Source organism: Salvelinus alpinus, chromosome 26, assembly GCF_045679555.1.
Source record: "Salvelinus alpinus chromosome 26, SLU_Salpinus.1, whole genome shotgun sequence".
Classification (NCBI taxonomy): Eukaryota; Metazoa; Chordata; class Actinopteri; order Salmoniformes; family Salmonidae; genus Salvelinus; species Salvelinus alpinus.
In genome coordinates this window covers 3999693-4020367 of record NC_092111.1, presented here as the reverse complement: position 1 = coordinate 4020367, position 20675 = coordinate 3999693, and the positions used below count along the sequence as shown (strand labels likewise).

The 20675-nt window shown below is 43.1% G+C and overlaps 1 protein-coding gene across 1 annotated transcript in view; it reads left to right on the top strand.

The window, feature by feature from the left end:
- Positions 1 to 5639, top strand: part of LOC139554478 (low-density lipoprotein receptor-related protein 12-like) — a 30661-nt gene extending 25022 nt beyond the window's left edge. The window contains exons 6-10 of the mRNA XM_071367292.1: positions 315 to 545; positions 765 to 986; positions 1830 to 2299; positions 2639 to 2771; positions 3647 to 5639. Coding sequence (XP_071223393.1) covers positions 315 to 545; positions 765 to 986; positions 1830 to 2299; positions 2639 to 2771; positions 3647 to 4594 — 2004 coding nt within the window. The 3' untranslated portion in view covers positions 4595 to 5639. The remainder of the gene's footprint in view (positions 1 to 314; positions 546 to 764; positions 987 to 1829; positions 2300 to 2638; positions 2772 to 3646) is intronic.
- Positions 5640 to 20675: the final 15036 nt, after the last annotated feature.

The following is a 20675-nucleotide window of genomic DNA, read 5'->3' as shown; positions in this document are numbered from 1 at the left end:
AAATTAAGGCTGTAACACAACAAAATGTGGAAAAAGTCAAGGGGTGTGAATACGTTTTTACGTTTTTACGAATATTTTTAATTGAATATAAAGTGCTTTTGGGGTGTCTAATGTACAGCCAATCTTGCGCAAGCTGTCCATTTTGTTGCCCACTTGATAAAAACAAGGACCACAATTGAAAATACGTTTGTAGACTTTGTTTTCAATCCTCTACGATTTTTGTTGTACTCCCATGGCCGAGGAAACTATGTATTTTAAATTTGTAAAATAAAATAATTGTATTAATATTATGAATTAATACAATTATCATTCAGTTTCCCTGCCTGTCCCGCTACACCCGCGTCTACACCTGCCTGCACGAGTCGCTCAAATGTGACGGCAGCATCGACTGCCAGGACCTTGGTGACGAGATCGACTGTGACGTGCCCACCTGCGGCGAGTGGCTGCGGAACTTCTACGGCACCTTCAGCTCGCCCAACTACCCTGACTTCTACCCACCAGGCAGCAACTGCACCTGGCTTATCGACACGGGCGACCACCGCAAGGTTGGATGTAGCTAGGACTGTTGATTTTATAAATACAAAAAATCCTCAATGATTTTTTGTATGTGTGTATTGTTGTACGGTATTCACATGGCTGAGACAACTATGGGTTTGTCTGAAATGACACGCTATATGGTAAACTATTTTTGACAAAGGCTCACCAGACGCAGACTATGTATTTAAAAATCATTCATTAAACAATCTTTAATGGATTGTTTCCAGGTGATCCTGCGTTTCATGGACTTCAAGCTGGACGGGACGGGCTATGGGGACTACGTCAAGGTGTACGACGGCTTGGAAGAGAACCCTCGCCGTCTACTCCGCGTCCTCACAGCCTTCGACTCCCGTGCCCCCATGGCCGTGGTCTCGTCCTCGGGCCAGCTGCGTGTTCACTTCTACGCTGACAAGATCAATGCGGCAAGGGGCTTCAATGTCACCTACCAGGTAAGCGCATGAGTTCAACCCAAGTTTCTCCAAATTGATTAGTTGCTATTGGTTTGGTTGCTAGGGCCGATTGATTCAATTAATAGTTTTCAAAATATAATATAGCAAAATATAGTAAGAGGTACCCACATCGTTGCATACTAGCTTCTTATTTATTGCGTGGGAGAAAAGCAATAAAAAAAAAAATCAAAACCAACAATCTTGTTTATTTAAAGGGACATTTAGCTTTATCTCTGCCACTGTATATAGAATAGTAACAACGTTACGTTTTTTCATAAATATAACAAATCAACAAGCTCGTTTTCATTTCACTGGCAGAATTAGGAAGTTTCGACTTCCTGTCTATTCTTCTGCTCATAGTGTACCACAAGATCCAGCATTCATACCGAATGCACGACGGACCAGAGCAGGAAGCACTGCCCCACACAGAGCTGTAGTATTTCTGATGTGTCATCGTGTATATATAGGAATGAATCCGCTGAAAGACATCCAATGGCTCTATCGAAGAAGTACAACAATATCTACACGCACACAAATATATAGTGCGATTGGTATATCAGAGGCTTTGCGAAATGCCACAAAGCAGGACTTACTTCAATTTTCTGATCTCGTCCGTATTTTTGTCATTGGGTGTATCGTGTATCGTTAGACGCACGAAACCCAGACCCACTTTCTTTGAGGCCAAATATGTGTAAAACACATCACACTGACCTAGAAGTGCTTCGGATATTTCCCTTTAAACTCTCCCTTGAAAAGTCTTTATTTCTTTGTTTTGGAATCATTACGGATGCCCTCGAATCAACTAATCAATGAATCTACCTGATCTACCTCATCTCCTGCCAGGTGGACGGTTTCTGTCTGCCCTGGGAGATCCCGTGTGGGGGCAACTGGGGCTGCTACACGGAGCAGCAGCGCTGCGACGGTTACTGGCACTGCCCCAATGGCCGCGACGAGGTCAACTGCAGCACCTGCCAGGAGGATGAGTTTCCCTGCTCCAGAAACGGCGCCTGCTACCCGCGCTCGGACCGCTGCAACTACCAGAACCGCTGCCCCAACGGCTCGGACGAGAAGAACTGCTTCTTCTGCCAGCCGGGCAACTTCCACTGTAAGAACAACCGCTGTGTGTTCGAGAGCTGGGTGTGTGACGCGCAGGACGACTGCGGCGACGGAAGCGACGAGGAGAGTTGTCCGGTCATCGTGCCCACACGGGTCATCACGGCGGCGGTTATAGGAAGTCTCATCTGTGGCCTGCTGCTGGTCATCGCTCTGGGCTGCACCTGCAAGCTCTACTCCCTCCGGATGTTTGAGCGCAGGTAATAAACTCAGACCCCTTGTTATTACACAGTTGTTAAACAGTTATACAGTGCCCACATAAGTCATAAGACTTTATTTCTGTCTGTGTGGTTTGCTATGACAGCTTGAGTATGTTTCACACCTACTACGACAGATGATTGGTAATCCAGACTAGTCTTTAGGCTTTTATAAATGCTTTCTTTGGATTCAAATAGCTAGTTAGCTCTCTGATTTCTGTCTTTGATCTCCATCAAAGGACACTGAATGAACTTTGAAATGCATTTTTTTTTTGTACATCTAACTGATCTGGTTGTGTTTGTTGCTTCCATTCCTTTGAATCCCTCTAACTGTTTCCCCAGGTCATTTGAGACCCAGCTGTCCAGGGTTGAGGCTGAGCTCCTGAGGAGGGAGGCTCCTCCGTCGTATGGCCAGCTGATCGCCCAGGGCCTCATACCCCCCGTGGAGGACTTCCCCGTCTGCTCCGGCAACCAGGCAAGTCTACATCTAGATCAAACTGCCCTCTCTTGTTCTCCTCGGAAGATGTGATCCTCTTGTCCATACACGACTCAAGCTTCAGTCTGTGTTAAGAGTGCACATTTCAAGTCCGGACGTGAATGCCTATCTTTGTCATAGGATTGGAGACACCAAGAATCAACTGTGTAATATCTAACAACCCGGCTTCAGTAACAAAAGTTGAAGCGGTTTAACTCTGATTCATTAAGTGGAAGTTGACTGGGATTGTTTAGTTAAACAGTAACTGCTGTATGGAGAACATTATGGCTGTTTACAGTATATGGCCGTTTATATATAGTAAGATTTATTTGAGCTTACAGTGTACAGACAAAAAGGGGAAAAAAAGATATTCGGGTGAAATGAAATAATTGATTTAAAGCAGTTTGTAACTGGAGTGGAGGGAGGAAGCATCGTTTGTCTCTGAGTGGAGGGAGGATCGCGGTAGCAGCCAGGAGAGTCACAGTTAGTCAGCCAAACACGGACAGGTCCGGAGCCTCAGCCACCAATCAAGCGGTCCTGCCTGCTTCTCTGTATAGCCACTCCTCCAACAAGTTTCTTCAGCACCAACTTTTCTCTCCTCATAAAGCCTTTGTCATGGAAGTCCAAACAAACAGTCCCGTTTGCCGCCGGCTTACAACTATGTGGGATAAACTCTAGTCTTTCCTGGTTTCTGTTGGGAGACACATTTCCCAATGACCTTCAGATTCACATCTCAGGAGTTTGATGTTTATTGTCATTTATAATAGATTGGGTTACTTACTGTAAAGGACTGTGTAAACTGTTGATTTAAAAAGGGCTTTATTATTTGATTGATGATACTAACAGACTTGCTGTTCTCCCTGTGTGTTGTCCAGGCGTCTGTGTTGGAGAACCTGAGGTTGGCTGTTCGCTCCCAGCTGGGTTTCACCTCCATCCACCTGCCCACCTCCGGTCGCCACAGCAACATCTGGCAACGCCTCTTCAACTTCACACGCTCACGGCGCTCCGGCTCACTGGCCCTGGTGTCTGCTGACGGCGAGGACAACAGCACCAGCAGCGGTAACGGTGGCTGCTCGGCCCACGAACCCGACAGGGCTGGACCCCACCGGGGGCTGCTGCCCCTCGACTCGGACGACACAGATACAGAGAGCGAGCGTCGGGATGTCCCTGGGGCCGTGGGGGGGCTTGTAGCCCCCCTCCCCGTAAAGACCCCTCCGGCAACTGCAGTGGAGGCCATCGTCTCGGTGTCGACAAACTCCACCACTCCCGCCCCTCTGCCCAGCCGTAGGGACAGCCACCGGGCTAGGGCCAGCCCGGCAGTGGTGGAGACACACACCATAGAGACCCCAGGGGGTGAGGCAGCAGAGCCTCAGTGTACTGCGACCGGGAGGAGCCAGCTGAGCAGTGCCCTGAGCCGCGTCACCCGCAGCCTGCGCTGGGTACGTTTCTCCCTAGGCCGCTCCGGAGGCTCCTCGGGTGGGGGAACCCAGAACCTCAGCCCTCTGAGGCACCTAGAGCATGGAGCAGGGACCAGGGAGGACGAAGACGACGTGGAGCTGCTTATCCCTGTGTCGGATGCTGCCTCGGACACTGACTCCACCAGCGAGACCTCCAGGCTCCTCAGCCTGGAGGTAGGTCTAGATCAGGCTGCCCCCCGCCTATCATCCCCAGCCTCTCTCAGGTCAGGCCGGGTGTCCCTGGGCCGGAACGGGCCCTGTGAACACTGTAGCATGGTTCACACCGCACAGATCCCAGACGCCTGTCTGGAGGCCACAGGCAAGACGGAGACCAACAGCGATGACGAGTTACTTCTGCTCTGCTAATAGCTCTAACCTAAATGACGTTACAGTATGACTCAACTGACTGTCAAAAATGGACTGTCCCTGTCAAACTTTGCCATTTATTTTCTCTGGAAGAGGGCGGGGGTTAAATGTCATTTTTATGCCCCGTTTTTGAAAAGTCTGTGGTTCGTACTGTATTGCAGTCTTCTTGGTGTATTCATCAGATGGTACAATCTCTGCCCTCCTCCCCCTCTTCCCCTCCAAGTTCCAGTTCCAGACCTTTCCCTTGGGAGTTCCAACTCAGCCTGGGAACTGGGGAGTAGAACTACTGAATCTTGACTTTGTCTTGCCGAGAAAAAGTTCAATTGCCCGTGCACCTGTGAGTGTGAGTTAGGCCTAACTCGAGGCAAGCAGAGTGGGACTGAGGCGTATAACAACGCAGCCACAGCACCTCTTCTTCTTACACTAATTTGGGACGAAGCAGAATAAATAAGCTGTCTTTTTATGTTCAAGAATAATGGTACGAGAGAGACCAAGTATAGAGTACGGAAAATTAACAAACTAGAGCCTGTGAAAAGTTAGACGAGATTTAAAAATAGCTGTCAGCTTTATTTGATGTCAGTTGTTTCTTCTCCTTCGGTGTAGGGGATGTGAGGGTGAGGGCTCTGAGTGTCTGTGGCTTACCGTGTGATGGTATGTTTGTTTCAGTTCAACGGGAGGCTGTGTAACTCCTTTCCTATTGAAAGGTACTGATGTGTTCTCATGCGTGATCTTAGCAAGAGCAGTTTATTTATGAAAAGTAAATTGCAGAGAACCTCTTTCTGAAGACGAAAACGTTGTATAACATCCACAGATGTTTGTTGTATTTATTGTTTTGTTACTGTTTTGGTAACCTCAGTGTTTTGGTACTGAGAATACTTGTGCCACTGTGTATATTTATTTCATTTTCAGTAGTGATTAATTGAGAAGATGCATGTCAAATTGTCTTGTGCAATTTTTTTGTTAAAGTGATACATTGAAAAACAAGTATATAAACATAACTGTTTTCTGCATGTAGAAAATCAGAATAAAGCATTCAACCTGCTAACTTGTTTGTGTTTCTTTGTTGGGATATGAGGTGAAATTTGTCATGCTCAAAGTCAATAGTAAATTCCTCTCCATCCAAGATGGCATAGCAGTCGGACGTCCTTTGTCCTCGTCTTGTCGTGTCCCGTGTATATATATATTTACATCTTTCTTCGCATATCTTTTATATATTTTCTTTTCCAAAAACTCAACTTCAAAACACTCTCCTGCAACCCGCCTCACCAATAAAAAATAAAAAAAGTATTATTTACCTCAAATCTGAAATCCACAATAGAAGCTAACCAGAAGCTAGCAAGCTAGCCAGTTTACTGGCTAACGTTAGTATTCAGCTAACCAAGGTTTGTGGTCATCAGCTATCCTTTAGCTCGAAAAGCTATCGCCAGTTTTGTACAACGCGACTCAGACCAGAACATACCGGACCTATTTTTCTCTCCATATCCCCGGATTTCAACCGCAAGCTCTGGACATTTACACCTGGATCTCGCAGCTAGCTAGCTGCTATCCGTGTGACTATTGGCTTACATCGGTCCCGGAGCAAACACCAATTATTCCGGAGCTAGTCAGCTGAAGAGTTCCATCAGCCACTCCTGGGCTACAATCACCTATCCGGACCCGTTTTACTGCCGATGCGGAGCCCCACCGGGCCTTCACGACTGGACTACCGAACGTTATCTGCCCGAGGGAGTTATCCAACTGGCCCCTCCGCCGCGACGTTACCTGAACGCCCATCTGCGGCCCGCTAATCGTTAGCTGTCTTATCGGCTGCTATCTGAATAGGTCTATCGGACAATTTTTCTTGGGTCACTATAACTATATCTATTTTGCCAATTGGATTGATCCCCTCTACCACACGGAACCCCACTAATCTACCGTCGGAAACGCACGAGGTGGCTAAAAACAGGCCTCCATCCTATGCTATAGCTTGCTACCGATGGCTCGGCTAGCTGTCTGAATCTCCGTTACCCCAACCAACCTCACTACTCACTGGACCCTTATGATCACTCGACTAAGCATGCCTCTCCTTAATGTCAATATGCCTTGTCCATTGCTGTTCTGGTTAGTGTTTATTGACTTATTTCAATGTAGAGCCTCTAGCCCTGCTCATTATACCTTATCCAACCTTTCAGTTCCACCACCCACACATGCGATGACATCACCTGGTTTCAATGATGTTTCTAGAGACAATATCTCTCTCATCATCACTCAATACCTAGGTTTACCTCCACTGTATTCACATCCTACCATACCTTTGTCTGTACATTATACCTTGAAGCTATTTTATCGCCCCCAGAAACCTCCTTTTACTCTCTGTTCCGGACGTTCTAGACGACCAATCCTCATAGCTTTTAGCCGTACCCTTATCCTACTCCTCCTCTGTTCCTCTGGTGATGTAGAGGTGAATCCAGGCCCTGCAGTGCCTAGCTCCACTCCTATTCCCCAGGCACTCTCTTTTGATGACTTCTGGAACCGTAATAGCCTTGGTTTCATGCATGTTAATATTAGAAGCCTCCTCCCTAAGTTTGTTTTATTCACTGCTTTAGCACACTCTGCCAACCCGGATGTTCTAGCCGTGTCTGAATCCTGGCTTAGGAAGACCACCAAAAATTCTGAAATCTCCATTCCTAACTACAACATTTTCAGACAGCTTGATGCCCTCAATCTCACACAAATTATCAATGAACCTACCAGGTACCACCCCAAAGCCGTAAACACCCTCATAGATGTCATCCTAACCAACTTACCCTCTAAATACACCTCTGCGGTTTTCAACCAAGATCTCAGCGATCACTGCCTCATTGCCTGCATCCATAATGGGTCAGCGGTCAAACGACCGCCACTCATCACTGTCAAACGCTCCCTGAAACACTTCAGCAAGCAGGCCTTTCTAATCGATCTGGTCGGGGTATCCTGGAAGGATATTGATCTCATCCCGTCAGTAGAGGATGCCTGTTTCTTTTTTTTATGCCTTCCTCACCATCTTAAATAAGCACGCGCCATTCAAAAAATGTAGAACCAGGAACAGATATAACCCTTGGTTCTCTCCAGACCTGACTGCCCTTAACCAACACAAAAACATCCTATGGCGTTCTGCATTTGCATCGAACAGCCCCCGTGATATGCAACTTTTCAGGGAAGCTAGAAACCAATATACACAGGCAGTTAGAAAAGCCAAGGCTAGCTTTTTCAAGCAGAAATTTGCTTCCTGCAACACAAACTCAAAATGTTCTGGGACACTGTAAAGTCCATGGAGAATAAGAACACCTCCTCCCAGCTGCCCACTGCACTGAGGACAGGAAACTATAATATAATCCACTATAATTGAGAATTTCAATAAGCATTTTTCTACGGCTGGCCATGCTTTCCACCCGGCTACCCCTACCCCGGTCAACAGCACTGCACCCCCCACAGCAACTCGCCCAAGCCTTCCCCATTTCTCCTTCTCCCAAATCCAGTCAGCTGATGTTCTGAAAGAGCTGCAAAATCTGGACCCCTACAAATCAGCCGGGCTAGACAATCTGGACCCTTTCTTTCTAAAATTATCTGCCGAAATTGTTGCAACCCCTATTACTAGCATGTTCAACCTCTCTTTCGTGTCGTCTGAGATTCCCAAAGATTGGAAAGCAGCTGCGGTCATCCCCCTCTTCAACGGGGGGGACACTCTTGACCCAAACTGCTACAGACCTATATCTATCCTACCCTGCCTTTCTAAGGTCTTCGAAAGCAAAGTCAACAAACAGATTACCGACCATTTTGAATCCCACCATACCTTCTCCGCTATGCAATCTGGTTTCAGAGCTGGTCATGGGTGCACCTCAGCCACGCTCAAGGTCCTAAACGATATCCTAACCGCCATCGATAAGAAACAATACTGTGCAGCCGTATTCATTTACCTGGCCAAGGCTTTCGACTCTGTCAATCACCACATCCTCATCGGCAGACTCGATAGCCTTGGTTTCTTAAATGATTGCCTCGCCTGGTTCACCAACTACTTCTCTGATAGAGTTCAGTGTGTCAAATCGGAGGCCCTGTTGTCCAGGCCTCTGGCCGTCTCTATGGGGGTGCCACAGGGTTCAATTCTTGGACCGACTCTCTTCTCTGTATACATTAATGATGTCGCTCTTGCTGCTGGTGAGTCTCTGATCCACCTCTACGCAGACGACACCATTCTGTATACTTCTGGCCCTTCTTTGGACACAACCCTCCAGACAAGCTTCAATGCCATACAACTCTCCTTCCGTGGCCTCCAACTGCTCTTAAATACAAGTAAAACTAAATGCATGCTCTTCAACCGATCGCTGCCTGCACCTGCCCGCCCGTCCAACATCACTACTCTGGACAGTTCTGACTTAGAATATGTGGACAACTACAAATACCTAGGTGTCTGGTTAGACTGTAAACTCTCCTTCCAGACTCACATCAAACATCTCCAATCTAAAGTTAAATCTAATTGGCTTCCTATTTTGCAAACAAAGCATCCTTCACTCATCCTACCAAACATACCCTTGTAAAACTGACCATCCTACCGATGCTCGACTTCGGCGATGTCATTTACAAAATAGCCTCCAACACCCTACTCAATAAATTGGATGCAGTCTATCACAGTGCCATCCGTTTTGTCCCCAAAGCCCCATATACTACCCACCACTGCGACCTGTACGCTCTCGTTGGCTGGCCCTCGCTTCATACTCGTCGCCAAACCCACTGGCTCCAGGTCATCTACAAGACCCTGCTAGGTAAAGTCCCCCCTTATCTCAGCTCGCTGGTCACCATAGCAGCACCCACCTGTAGCACGCGCTCCAGCAGGTATATCTCTGGTCACCCCCAAAACCAATTCTTCCTTTGGCCGCCTCTCCTTCCAGTTCTCTGCTGCCAATGACTGGAATGAACTACAAAAATCTCTGAAACTGCAAACACTTATCTCCCTCACTAGCTTTAAGCACCAGCTGTCAGAGCAGCTCACAGATTACTGCACCTGTACATAGCCCATCTATAATTTAGCCCAAACAACTACCTCTCCCCCTACTGTATTCATTTATTTATTTTGCTCCTTTGCACCCCATTATTTCTATCTCTACTTTGCACATTCTTCCACTGCAAATCTACCATTCCAGTGTTTTACTTGCTATATTGTATTTACTTCGCCACCATGGCCTACTTATTGTCTTTACCTCCCTTATCTCACCTCATTTGCTCACATTGTATATAGACTTATTTTTCTACTGTATTATTGACTGTATGTTTGTTTTACTCCATGTGTAACTCTGTGTTGTTGTATGTATCGAACTGCTTTGCTTTATCTTGGCCAGGTCGCAATTGTAAATGAGAACTTGATCTCAACTTGCCTATCTGGTTAAATAAAGGTGAAATAAAAAAATAAAAAAATCAGGACAAATGTTCGTACCTGTATTGCTGTCAATATTTGTTTTCTTTACTGAATCACCTGATGATGGTCGACAATATCACTTGACAACTAGCCGGCAGCTAGACACAAATGCGGCAGGTAGCCTAGTGGTTACAGCGTTGGGCCAGTAACCGAAAGGTTGCTTGATCGAATCCCCGATCTGACAAGGTAAAAATCTGTCATTCCGTCCCTGAACAAGGCAGTTAACCCACTGTTCCTAGGCTGTCATTGTAAGAATTTGTTCTTAACTGGCTGGCCTAGTTAAATACAGGTTAAATAAAAAATGCGCATCCAATCCATCCAACAAGTATACTAAACAAAATCAGTCAATTCAAATAAATTCATTAGGCCCTAATTTATGGATTTCACATTACTGGGAATACAGATATGCATCTGTTGGTCACAGACACCTTACAAAAAAGGTAGGGGCGTGAATCAGAAAACCAGTCAGTATCTGGTGTGACCACCATTTGCCTTATGCAGTGCGACTCATCTACTTTGCATAAAGTTGGTCAGGGTGTCTCTGGCAAAAGCTCTGGTGGACATTCCTGCAGTCAGCATGCCAATTGCAGTCAGCATGCAGTCAGCATGCCTCAACTTGAGACATCAGTGGCAGTGTTGTGTGACAAAACTGCACATTTTAGTGGCCTTTTTTGTCCCCAGGACAAGGTGCACCTGTGTAATGATCATGCTGTTTAATCAGCTTCTTGATGTCACACCTGTCAGGTGGATGGATTATCTTGGCAAAGGATAAATGCTCACAAATAGGGATGTAAACAAATTTGTGCACGGAATATGAGAGAAATAAGCTTTTTGTGCGTTTGGAACATTTCTGGTACACTTTACATGTTGCGTTTATATTTTTGTTCAGTGTATACAGTATATGTTAATGACAGCAGGCCTATAGTTAACTATTTTGGTTAGAAGCATTCGATTTTGAATTAGCATATGCCTACATAATGTTGGATTTGTGTGAGATCTGTTTTCACGGCGAAACATAATGAAACGTTACGTAGGTATAGTTACACTTACGGTGCATTTTCAGAGATCTCCAAGATCCCTGATTCGTACAGGGTTTAAGTTCAATGTTCTAATTGAATTGTTAAATGCTACATAACACTAATTAATGTCAGGAAAGAAAGGTAGTATTTTATATCATATGATCTGTGAAGACTCCAAGCATTAACTCATGAATTATGGACAATTCATGAACTAGGGTGCAAAACATGTATTATATTAAATGTAGTCTATTCTGTGTATGTTCAAGTGTTTAACATTGCCTTGGCTGAGAGGGTAGGCTACCGGCAGTGGTGTAGGCCAAGTGGAGGGTAAACGCTGGAGGGTAAACTCTGCTCAAAAAAATGCATTGAAAGTCCAGGGAGAGTTACTTTTTCACCGTGACCAGCAATCAGTTTACCCACCTATTATTTTTACCACTACATCACTGGCTACCGGTAGGCCTATTTGTAGTTCATGGTAATACACATTGTAGACTAGTCTAGTAAGTTGACCATGTCAGCAAGACGCATCAATATAATGCAGGCCTAATCAATGGCAATCGCTGAATGTCATTAGGCACACTTGGTGTTTTGTAACATCTGTCTATTTCCATTCATACAATGGCATGAGTATACATGCAGTATGGATGCTGGAATTATTTTGGAGTGGAAGAACAAGTTATTTCTCGGACAATCAGATGAAAATGTCATGACTGTTTGAGTTCATGCCACATTAAAAGGTAATTATGTTTTACAGTTTATTATTAGGCCCTTAAAAAAAAATCATGCACATGCTCAATACTGAGACCTTCCCAAATGTCATAGCGTAATTCACCTTCTGGTACAACCCTTATATTGTAAGACAACAGGCTTGGGCAGCTGCCATGGTAATACCTGGCATTGGAGTATTCTGTAAATTAGCGTTTTGATGGTCATGATGCATGCAAACTGTGAGAAGATATCTACTGCTCTCTAGTGGCAGGACTTTCCATGCCATGTCCACTTTCATAAGCAATATAAACAACAAAGTACATCACTGAAGAACACGTTTATTTGGGCCTGTTCAACGTGAATTGTTCAATAGCAGAACTAGTTTGATGCGTATTTCATTGGAAACATGCTGTTGTGATGATGTTAGGCCTATCTGTCTTAAAGCCAATTTATGCTTGATCCGAAAATGTGATCGGAGGCACCGTATGGATGGTGTAACGCAATTGCAGAGCCTATGTTGGCGTGCAGAAGCGCCGTACGGGAGGTCCAGTATAAACACAAACTCGCTTCCTTGACAACTTCCTTGACAACAGCTCTGCTCAGCGAAGTGCAAGAAGTACAGTTGAAGTCAGAAGTTTACATACACCTTAGCCAAATACATGTAAACTCAGTTTTTCACAATTCCTGACATTTAATCCTAGTAAACATTCCCTGTCTTAGGTCAGTTAGGATCACCACCTCATTTTAAGAATGTGAAATGTCAGAATAATAGTAGAGAGAATGATTTATTGCAGCTTTTATTTCTTTCATCACATTCCCAGTGGGTCAGAAGTTTACATACACTCAATTAGTATTTGGTAGTATTGCCTTTAAATTGTTTAACTTGGGTCAAACGTTTCGGGTAGCTTTCCACAAGCTTCCCACAACAAGTTGGGTGAATTTTGGCCCATTCCTCCTGACAGAGCTGGTGTAACTGGGTCAGGTTTGTAGGCCTCCTTGCTCGCACATGCTTTTTCAGTTCTGACCACACATTTTCTATAGGATTGAGGTCAGGGCTTTGTGATGGCCACTCAAATACCTTGACTTTGTTATCCTTAAACCATTTTGCCACAGCTTTGGAAGTATGCTTGGGGTCATTGTCCATTTGGAAGACCCATTTGCGACCAAGCTTTAACTTCCTGACTGATGTCTTGAGATGTTGCTTCAGTATATCCACATAATTTTCCTTCGTCATGATGCCATCTATTTTGTGAAGTGCACCAGTCCCTCCTGCAGCAAAGCACCCCCACAACATGATGCTGCCACCCCTGTGCTTCACGGTTGGAATGGTGTTCTTCGGCTTGCAAGCCTGCCCCTTTTTCCTCCAAACATAACGATGGTCATTATGGCCAAACAGTTCTATTTTTGTTTCATCAGACCAGAGGACATTTCTCCAAAAAGTACGATCTTTGTCCCCATGTGCAGTTGCAAACCGTAGTCTGGCTTTTTAATCGCGGTTTTGGAGCAGTGGCTTCTTCCTTGCTGGTCGGCCTTTCAGATTATGTTGATATAGGACTTGTTTTACCGTGGATATAGATACTTTTGTACATGTTTCCTCCAGCATCTTCACAGGGTCCTTTGCTGTTGTTCTGCGATTGATTTGCACTTTTCGCACCAAAGTACGTTCATCTCCAGGAGACAGAACGTGTCTCCTTCCTGAGCGGTATTTTTATGAGGTGGGTTGGCTGATTTCTTTTGATTTTCCCATGATGTCAAGCAAAGAGGCACTGAGTTTTAAGGTAGGCCTTGAAATACATCCACAGGTACACCTCCAATTATCTCAAATTATGTCAATTAGCCTATCAGAAGCTTCTAAAGCCATGACATCATTTTCTATAATTTTCCAAGCTGTTTAAAGGCACAGTCAACTTAGTGTATCTTCTGACCCACTGGAATTGTGATACAGTGAATTATAAGTTAAATAATCTGTCTGTAAACAATTGTTTGAAAAATCACTTGTGTCATGCACAAAGTAGATGTCCGAACCGACTTGCCAAAACTACAGTTTGTTAACGAGACATTTTTGGAGTGGTTGAAAAACAAGTTTTAATGACTCCAACCTAAGTGTATGTAAACTTCCAACTTCAACTGTAGGAGAACTATCGCCTTATGGTGACGATAGCCATGTTGCAAGCCCAGCTTCAGACACAATCGTGTGGCAAGGGTAATTTAAGGCAAGGGTAATTTAAGTGTAGGAAAGGACGAAGCACCATCTGTCCCACCAATAAGTACAGATAGTAGTATAAATCCCCAACATGTCAATACCTCTCAAATAAAAGTAGTGACGACGTCAATCTCTACTCCACTTTCAGATTGACATGCGTATTATTAATATTAGCTCTCTGTGTACATCCAAGGGCCAGCCGTGCTGCCCTGTTCAATTTTTCTAAGTCCTTTTTGTGGCCCCTGACAACACGACTGCACAGTAGTCAAGGTGCGACACAACTAGGGCCTGTAGGAACCTGCCTTGTTTATAGTGTTGTTAAGAAGGCAGAGCATCGCTTTATTATGGACAGACTTATCCCCATCTTAGGTACTGTTGTATCAATATGTTTTGACCATGACAGTTTACAATCCAGGGTTATTCCAAGCAGTTTAGTCACCTCAACTTGCTCAATTCCCACATTATTCATCACAATATGTAGTTGAGGTTCAGGGTTTAGTGAATGATTTGTCCCATATACAAAGCTTTTAGTTTTGGAAATATTTAGGACCAACTTATTCCTTGCTAGCCATTTTGAAACTAACTGCAGCTCTTTGTTAAGTGTTAGTCCTTTCTGTCGCTGTAGTAGCTGACGTGTATAGTGTTGAGTCATCCTCATACATAGACACACTGGCCTCACTCAAAGCCAGTGGCATGTCGTTAGTAAAGCTTTTTTTAAATCAAGGGGCCTAAACAGCTACCCTGGGTAATTCCTGCTTCTACCTGAATTATGTTTGAGAGGCTTCCATTAAAGAACACCCTATGTGTTCTGTTAGACAAGTAACTCTTTATCCACATTATAGCAGGGGGTGTAAAGCGGTAACACAAGTTTTTCCAGCAGCAGACTATGATCGATAATGTCAAAAGCTGCACTGAATTCAAACAAGACAGCCCCCACAATCATTTTATCATGAATTCTCTCAGCCAATCATCAGTCATTTGTGTAAGTGCTTGTTGAGTGTTCTTCCCAATATGCATGCTGAAAGTCTGTCAATTTGTTTACTGTGAAATAGCATTGTATCTGGTCAAACAATTTTTTTCCAGAAGTTTACTAAGGGTTGGTAACAGACTGATTGGTCAGCTGTTTGAGCCAGTAAAGGGGGCTTTACTATTCTTAGGTAGCGGAAGGACTTTAGCTTCCCTCCAGGCCTGAGGGCACACACTTTCTAGTAGGCTTAAATTGAAGATGTGGCAAATAGGAGTGGCAATATCGTCCGCTATTATCCTCAGTAATTTTCCATCCAGATTGCCAGACCTCGGTGGCTTGTCATTGTTGATAGACAATTTGTTCACCTCTTCTACACTGACTTTACAGAATTCAAAAGTACAATTCTTGTCTTCAATAATCTGGTCAGATATACTTGGATGTGTAGTGTTAAGAGTTTGTTGCTGGAATGTCATCCCTAAGTTTGTTTATCTTGTCAATGAAAAAGTCATTAAAGTAGTTGACAATATCAGTGGGTTTTAAGATAAATGAGCGATCTGATTCAAGGAATGATGGAGCCGAGTTGGCTTTTTTCCACAATATTTAATTGAAGGTGCTCCAAAGCTTTTTACTATCATTATTTTGTATTATTTATTTATTTGTTTCATAGTATAGTTTCTTTTTATTTAGCTTAGTCACATGATTTCTTAAATTTGCAGTACGTTTGCCAATCAGTTGGGCTGCCAGACTTATTTGCCATACCTCATCCCTCTCAACCATACAACTAACTGTTAGCAGCTTAGCGGCTCTTTCAAGCAGACTTTAACCTGTCAGTTAAGCAGGATTCCGGGACAAGAAATAGCGGTCCCGAGTGATCACTGTAAAGCTTTTGGTCATCTTTCAAGTGTTTGCAGAAGGGAGAAACAGATGTCCAAGTTGTGGAAAATATAATTTCATGGGTTTTAAAAGTGATGAAAATGTGACATGTTGCGATTGTGGTGGGAACCATGAAGCCACATCTTCGGAATGCCTAACGAGTGAAAGAGAATGAGGTGGCCAAGTCAGGGTTGTCCAGAGCATTTCATATGCAGCAGCTGTTAAAAGGGTTGAGGGTTTGAATGGTGCTCATGAAGAGTCCATGGTGGTGGATAGGCCGTCACTGCAGGCTGCAAGGGGTTGCCTTTCACCAGCACGACTTTGATATTGTAAAGGTTAAGACTTTGTGGCCTTTATAGCTATGGTGATTAATGGCACTGCCAAGGTGGAGAGAAGGTCCAGGAAAATAGATATTATTGTGAATGAGGCGGATCGGTTCCTTAAACTGAACTAGGCCCTAGAGTCTCGAGTCTGAGGAGGGAGATATGGAGATTTGAAAGAAAGAAGTGGGAGTTTTGTTTTTGTCAATGTACTATTTTTATTTGGGTGGATTAAGTTAGTTTCCCTATCACGTATGGATTTGATTTTTACCTTATTTTTTTCAACCCAAAACCGCCATAAAACCCACAGAAGAAGGTTCTGTAGTGCAGTAATGATCGAGTGAATACAGCTATGACCGGAAGTTAGGAGGGACGTTGAAGGAGCACGTCGGAGAAGGCGGAGAGCGCACTTGTTTGAAATTGAAAAATGCCACGGTAGCTTTTGATAAAGAAAAACATCAAGACGAAGCAGCTGCATTATAAGTGGGATGCACTGTTGAGCGCTACATCTCGAGGGGTTCATGCTGATTGTACAGAGATTGTGACAGCCGGTTAAATGACGTCCCTTGAGAAAGAAAGAACAAGATATATGTCAGGAGAAGTGCAGTATTACCATAAGGAGACGTATACTTGAAATACGGAGGAGGAATGGAGGGAAAAAGAGGGGCAGAGGAGGTCAGAGAGAGGGAGGAAGATGGTGACCTTGAGTCGGTTCAAAATGGCAGTAAAAAGGGACATGGTTTGTTAAAGAAGAATGCTGGAAAGTGTAAGCAGAGTGAGCTGAAGACAGGAGGAGAAATGGAAGTGAATGAGGGCGAAGTATCTGAGGTCTGTGGTGAAGTTCTCGGAGCCCGAGGCTTGCACCAAGGGTCAGAATAAAGCATCCCGGAGTCGCCTCTTCACTGTTGACGTTGAGACTGTTGTTTTGCGGGTACTATTTAATGAAGCTGCCAGTTGAGGACTTGTGAGGCGTCTGTTTCTCAAACTAGACACTCTAATGTACTTGTCCACTTGCTCAGTTGTGCACCGGGGCCTCCCACTCCTCTTTCTATTCTGGTTAGAGCCAGTTTGCGCTGTTCTGTGAAGGGAGTAGTACACAGCGTTGTATGAGATCTTCAGTTCCTTGGCAATTTCTCGCATGGAATAGCCTTCATTTCTCAGAACAAGAATAGACTGACACGTTTCAGAAGAAAGTTCTTTGTTTCTGGCCATTTTGAGCCTGTAATCGAACCCACAAATGCTGATGCTCCAGATACTCAACTAGTCTAAAGAAGGCCAGTTTTATTGCTTCTTTAATCAGAACAACAGTTTTCAGCTGTGCTAACATAATTGCAAAAGGGTTTTCTAATGATCAATTAGCCTTTATCATTTTAAAACTTGGATTAGCTAACAAAACGTGCCATTTGAACACAGGAATGATGGTTGCTGATAATGGGCCTCTGTATGCCTATGTAGATATTCTGTAAAGAATCTGCTGTTTCCAGCTACAATAGTCATTTACAACATTAACAATGTCTACACTGTATTTCTGATCAATTTGATGTTCTTTCAATGGTAAAGAAATATGCTTTCCTTTAAAAAACAAGGACATTTCTAAGTAACCCCAAACATTTGAACGGTAGTGTACATAATTAGAAATAAGAAATTATCCTTATTTTAAAATGGTGTTCTACTTGAAAAAACCTAAATATACACATTGCGAGATATTTGGCGAAATATACCGGCATGCCTCTCCATAGGAAAACAATGGGGGGAGCTCAGCGTTCCAAGGGCAAAAAGTATTTCAGGGCTAGAGATCGATGACAGTGAGATACACTGCCCAGCCTTACATAATTAGAAAGAATAGATTATCCTGAATAAAATGGTGTCCTACTTGAAAAAAATCTAAATATACACATTGCGAGATATTTGGCGAAATAGAAATACATACCCCTATTTCCCCCCAAAAATGGCAGTCTGAAAGTTCTAAGAACAGTCTTAATTTAACCAGTTTACCATTTATCTACTAGCATTTGCCTTTGTGTTTAACATTTTGTGGTTTGTAATCTAGCGGTTAAGAGCGTTGGGCAGTAACCAAAAGGTGTCTAGTTCGAATCCCCGAACGGACTAGGTGAAAAATCTATGTACCCTTGAGCAAGACACTTAACCTTAGTCGCTCTGGATAAGAGCGTCTGCTAAATTACTCAAATGTAAACTAGGCCTCTATGTGAAAGCGTGGCAATCATTTATTAACTTTTCATTATTCACAGATCTACTCCTCTGACATTGCAGGCAGGTTGGCAGACAGACTCCTCTGATGGCAGGCAGGCAGCACACTCACGAAAACAAACTGCTCAGCAAAGCAAAGGCTTTTTTGGGAGCTACCAGATTTACTATAAAAAAAGCACATTTTTAGTGTCTGTATTTATATGTTAAGGGTGTGTTACTTTCGCAGATAATGTCACCCATCTAAATCAATAGTTTATTTAAAATAATTCACTTAAATGTATGGAGTTTGTCAGTTTCATTGTTTGTTATGGTTTAAATGGTTATAAGTGATAAAATGAACTAGAAAATTGTATATTTTGCAATTCTGAGTAATTACTACTTTAGTAAGGATATACAATTTATTCAATACTACTGCAGTTGCTAAATAATTCCAATAGATGGCAACATAAGACCACAGTGGTGTATCTCCCTGGATACACCACCTTTTTTCGCTCTCCCAAAAGCAAAACAGGCTTAATACGAGATTTTATTTTCAGCTTTATTTAACTAGGCAAGTCAGTTAAGAACAAATTCTTATTAACAATGACAGCCTAGGAACAGCTCGGGGATTCGATCAAGCAACCTTTCAGTTACTGGCCCAACGCTCTAACCACTAGGCTACCTGTAAAGTAATGAGTGACCATTTTTTTTAAATCAACATAGTCTATGGTTGCATGCTATGTTATGTCAGTCATACTGCTGCTATAGCCTGTACTTGATGCTTTGTGGTCTTATGCTGCCATCTATTGATTATATTTAGCAATAAAAGTTATTAATTCACATAAAGACATTGGTGGAGCAGCTGAGAAATAGAGTATTTTTCTTATTAATTCCTGAGATCAGTCTCAAACCTGCCCCACCTATCCAAGCCAATTGCTGGACTTTCACATATAGGTTACTAAGTCACACCCAGTTCAAACCACATTTGAAAAATAAAATGTGGCTTGTTTAACAAGTGTTCTGCCTTGCAATAACAACAAAAAAATAGCAAAATGCTTGCATAGGTTTTGATTAAAAAACATAAAAATGCTATTTAGTACTATAATGGTATTTACTAACATAATATTACGACAAAAAATTGTTAAGTGTTCTAGGCTACCCTACCCAAGAATTAGGGTTTAGGGTTAAGGCTAAAATAGTTTATACCTATTGTTAGGGCTAAAATAGGTTATACCAATGGTTAGGGTTTTTAAAGCATAAAAACAGTATGGGTTTATGGGTACTACATAACTCATTTGTGACACTTGCTAGGCTCATAATCTGAGGTAGCAACTGCGTCAGATCTACAAATCAATGAGCTAGACCTATCCATTTGGTTTGCAACTCTGTGAACCTGCGCAGCATTCGCTCCATTCGATGCCAACTAACAAACAGATTTGGATGCATATCAAATTACCGTTCTGTTTAAGTTAACCATATTTTCTTACAGAAAATGTGTAAACTATGACCAGAAAATGTTTAATGTTCGATGGCTATGCGCCAGCCATCATTAGCACTGTGGGTCACAATAACATGTACCCAGGTGAACAGTGAGTGTGTTCACCAAGTAGCACTGCTGGTGTTAATAATAAATTACTTGAGGTAAGCCTATGAGTTTAACGTGGGCATGTCTCAATGCCAACAATAGCGAAGCAATTGTGACGTAGAATAATGGCCTGGGAATAGAACGTTCGGATGGTGAATTGGTGCCACTGTGCTCAATAGAACTAATAAGAGCTGGCAGGGTGAAAAATGCCGTAAAATAAGGCCTGTTTTTTTGCGATTTCTTCAAACTACGGCAAGCAGTTGGAACAGATGGTAATATTATGAAACTGGGCTCCACGGCGGATGCAATGAACTCGTTTTTATCAGAAAAAAGCGTTGTTTAAAATGTCATGTGTCCAGCCTAGATTTATTGCGCTACAGTAGCGGAGGAATATATAATAGTGTATATATATCAAGCTAGCTACTATCTCTCTTCTTTCCCATGTGAAATTATAACATGTAAACTATTAAGAGAAAAGTAACAGGTTAGCCATTAATAATCTCACTCAATTATATTTTACCAATAGTCTCCAGTATTGATTCGCAAAATGACAACTGTTAACTAGTCGTCAGCTAGTTTCTCGCATGTGCAGAGCCCAGCTAATTTAACTTAGCTAACTTACCCTTACTGCTCCTCGGCATGTTTTAACAGAAAATAGCTAGCCAAACAGTTAACGCCCACTACAAAATGTATTAATACCTAATGTATAACATGAATCTATATATTTGTAACTTTTCTATCTTGGTGGCGTTATAAAAGTCTCAACAACGAATACTTACTTTAAAGTTAGC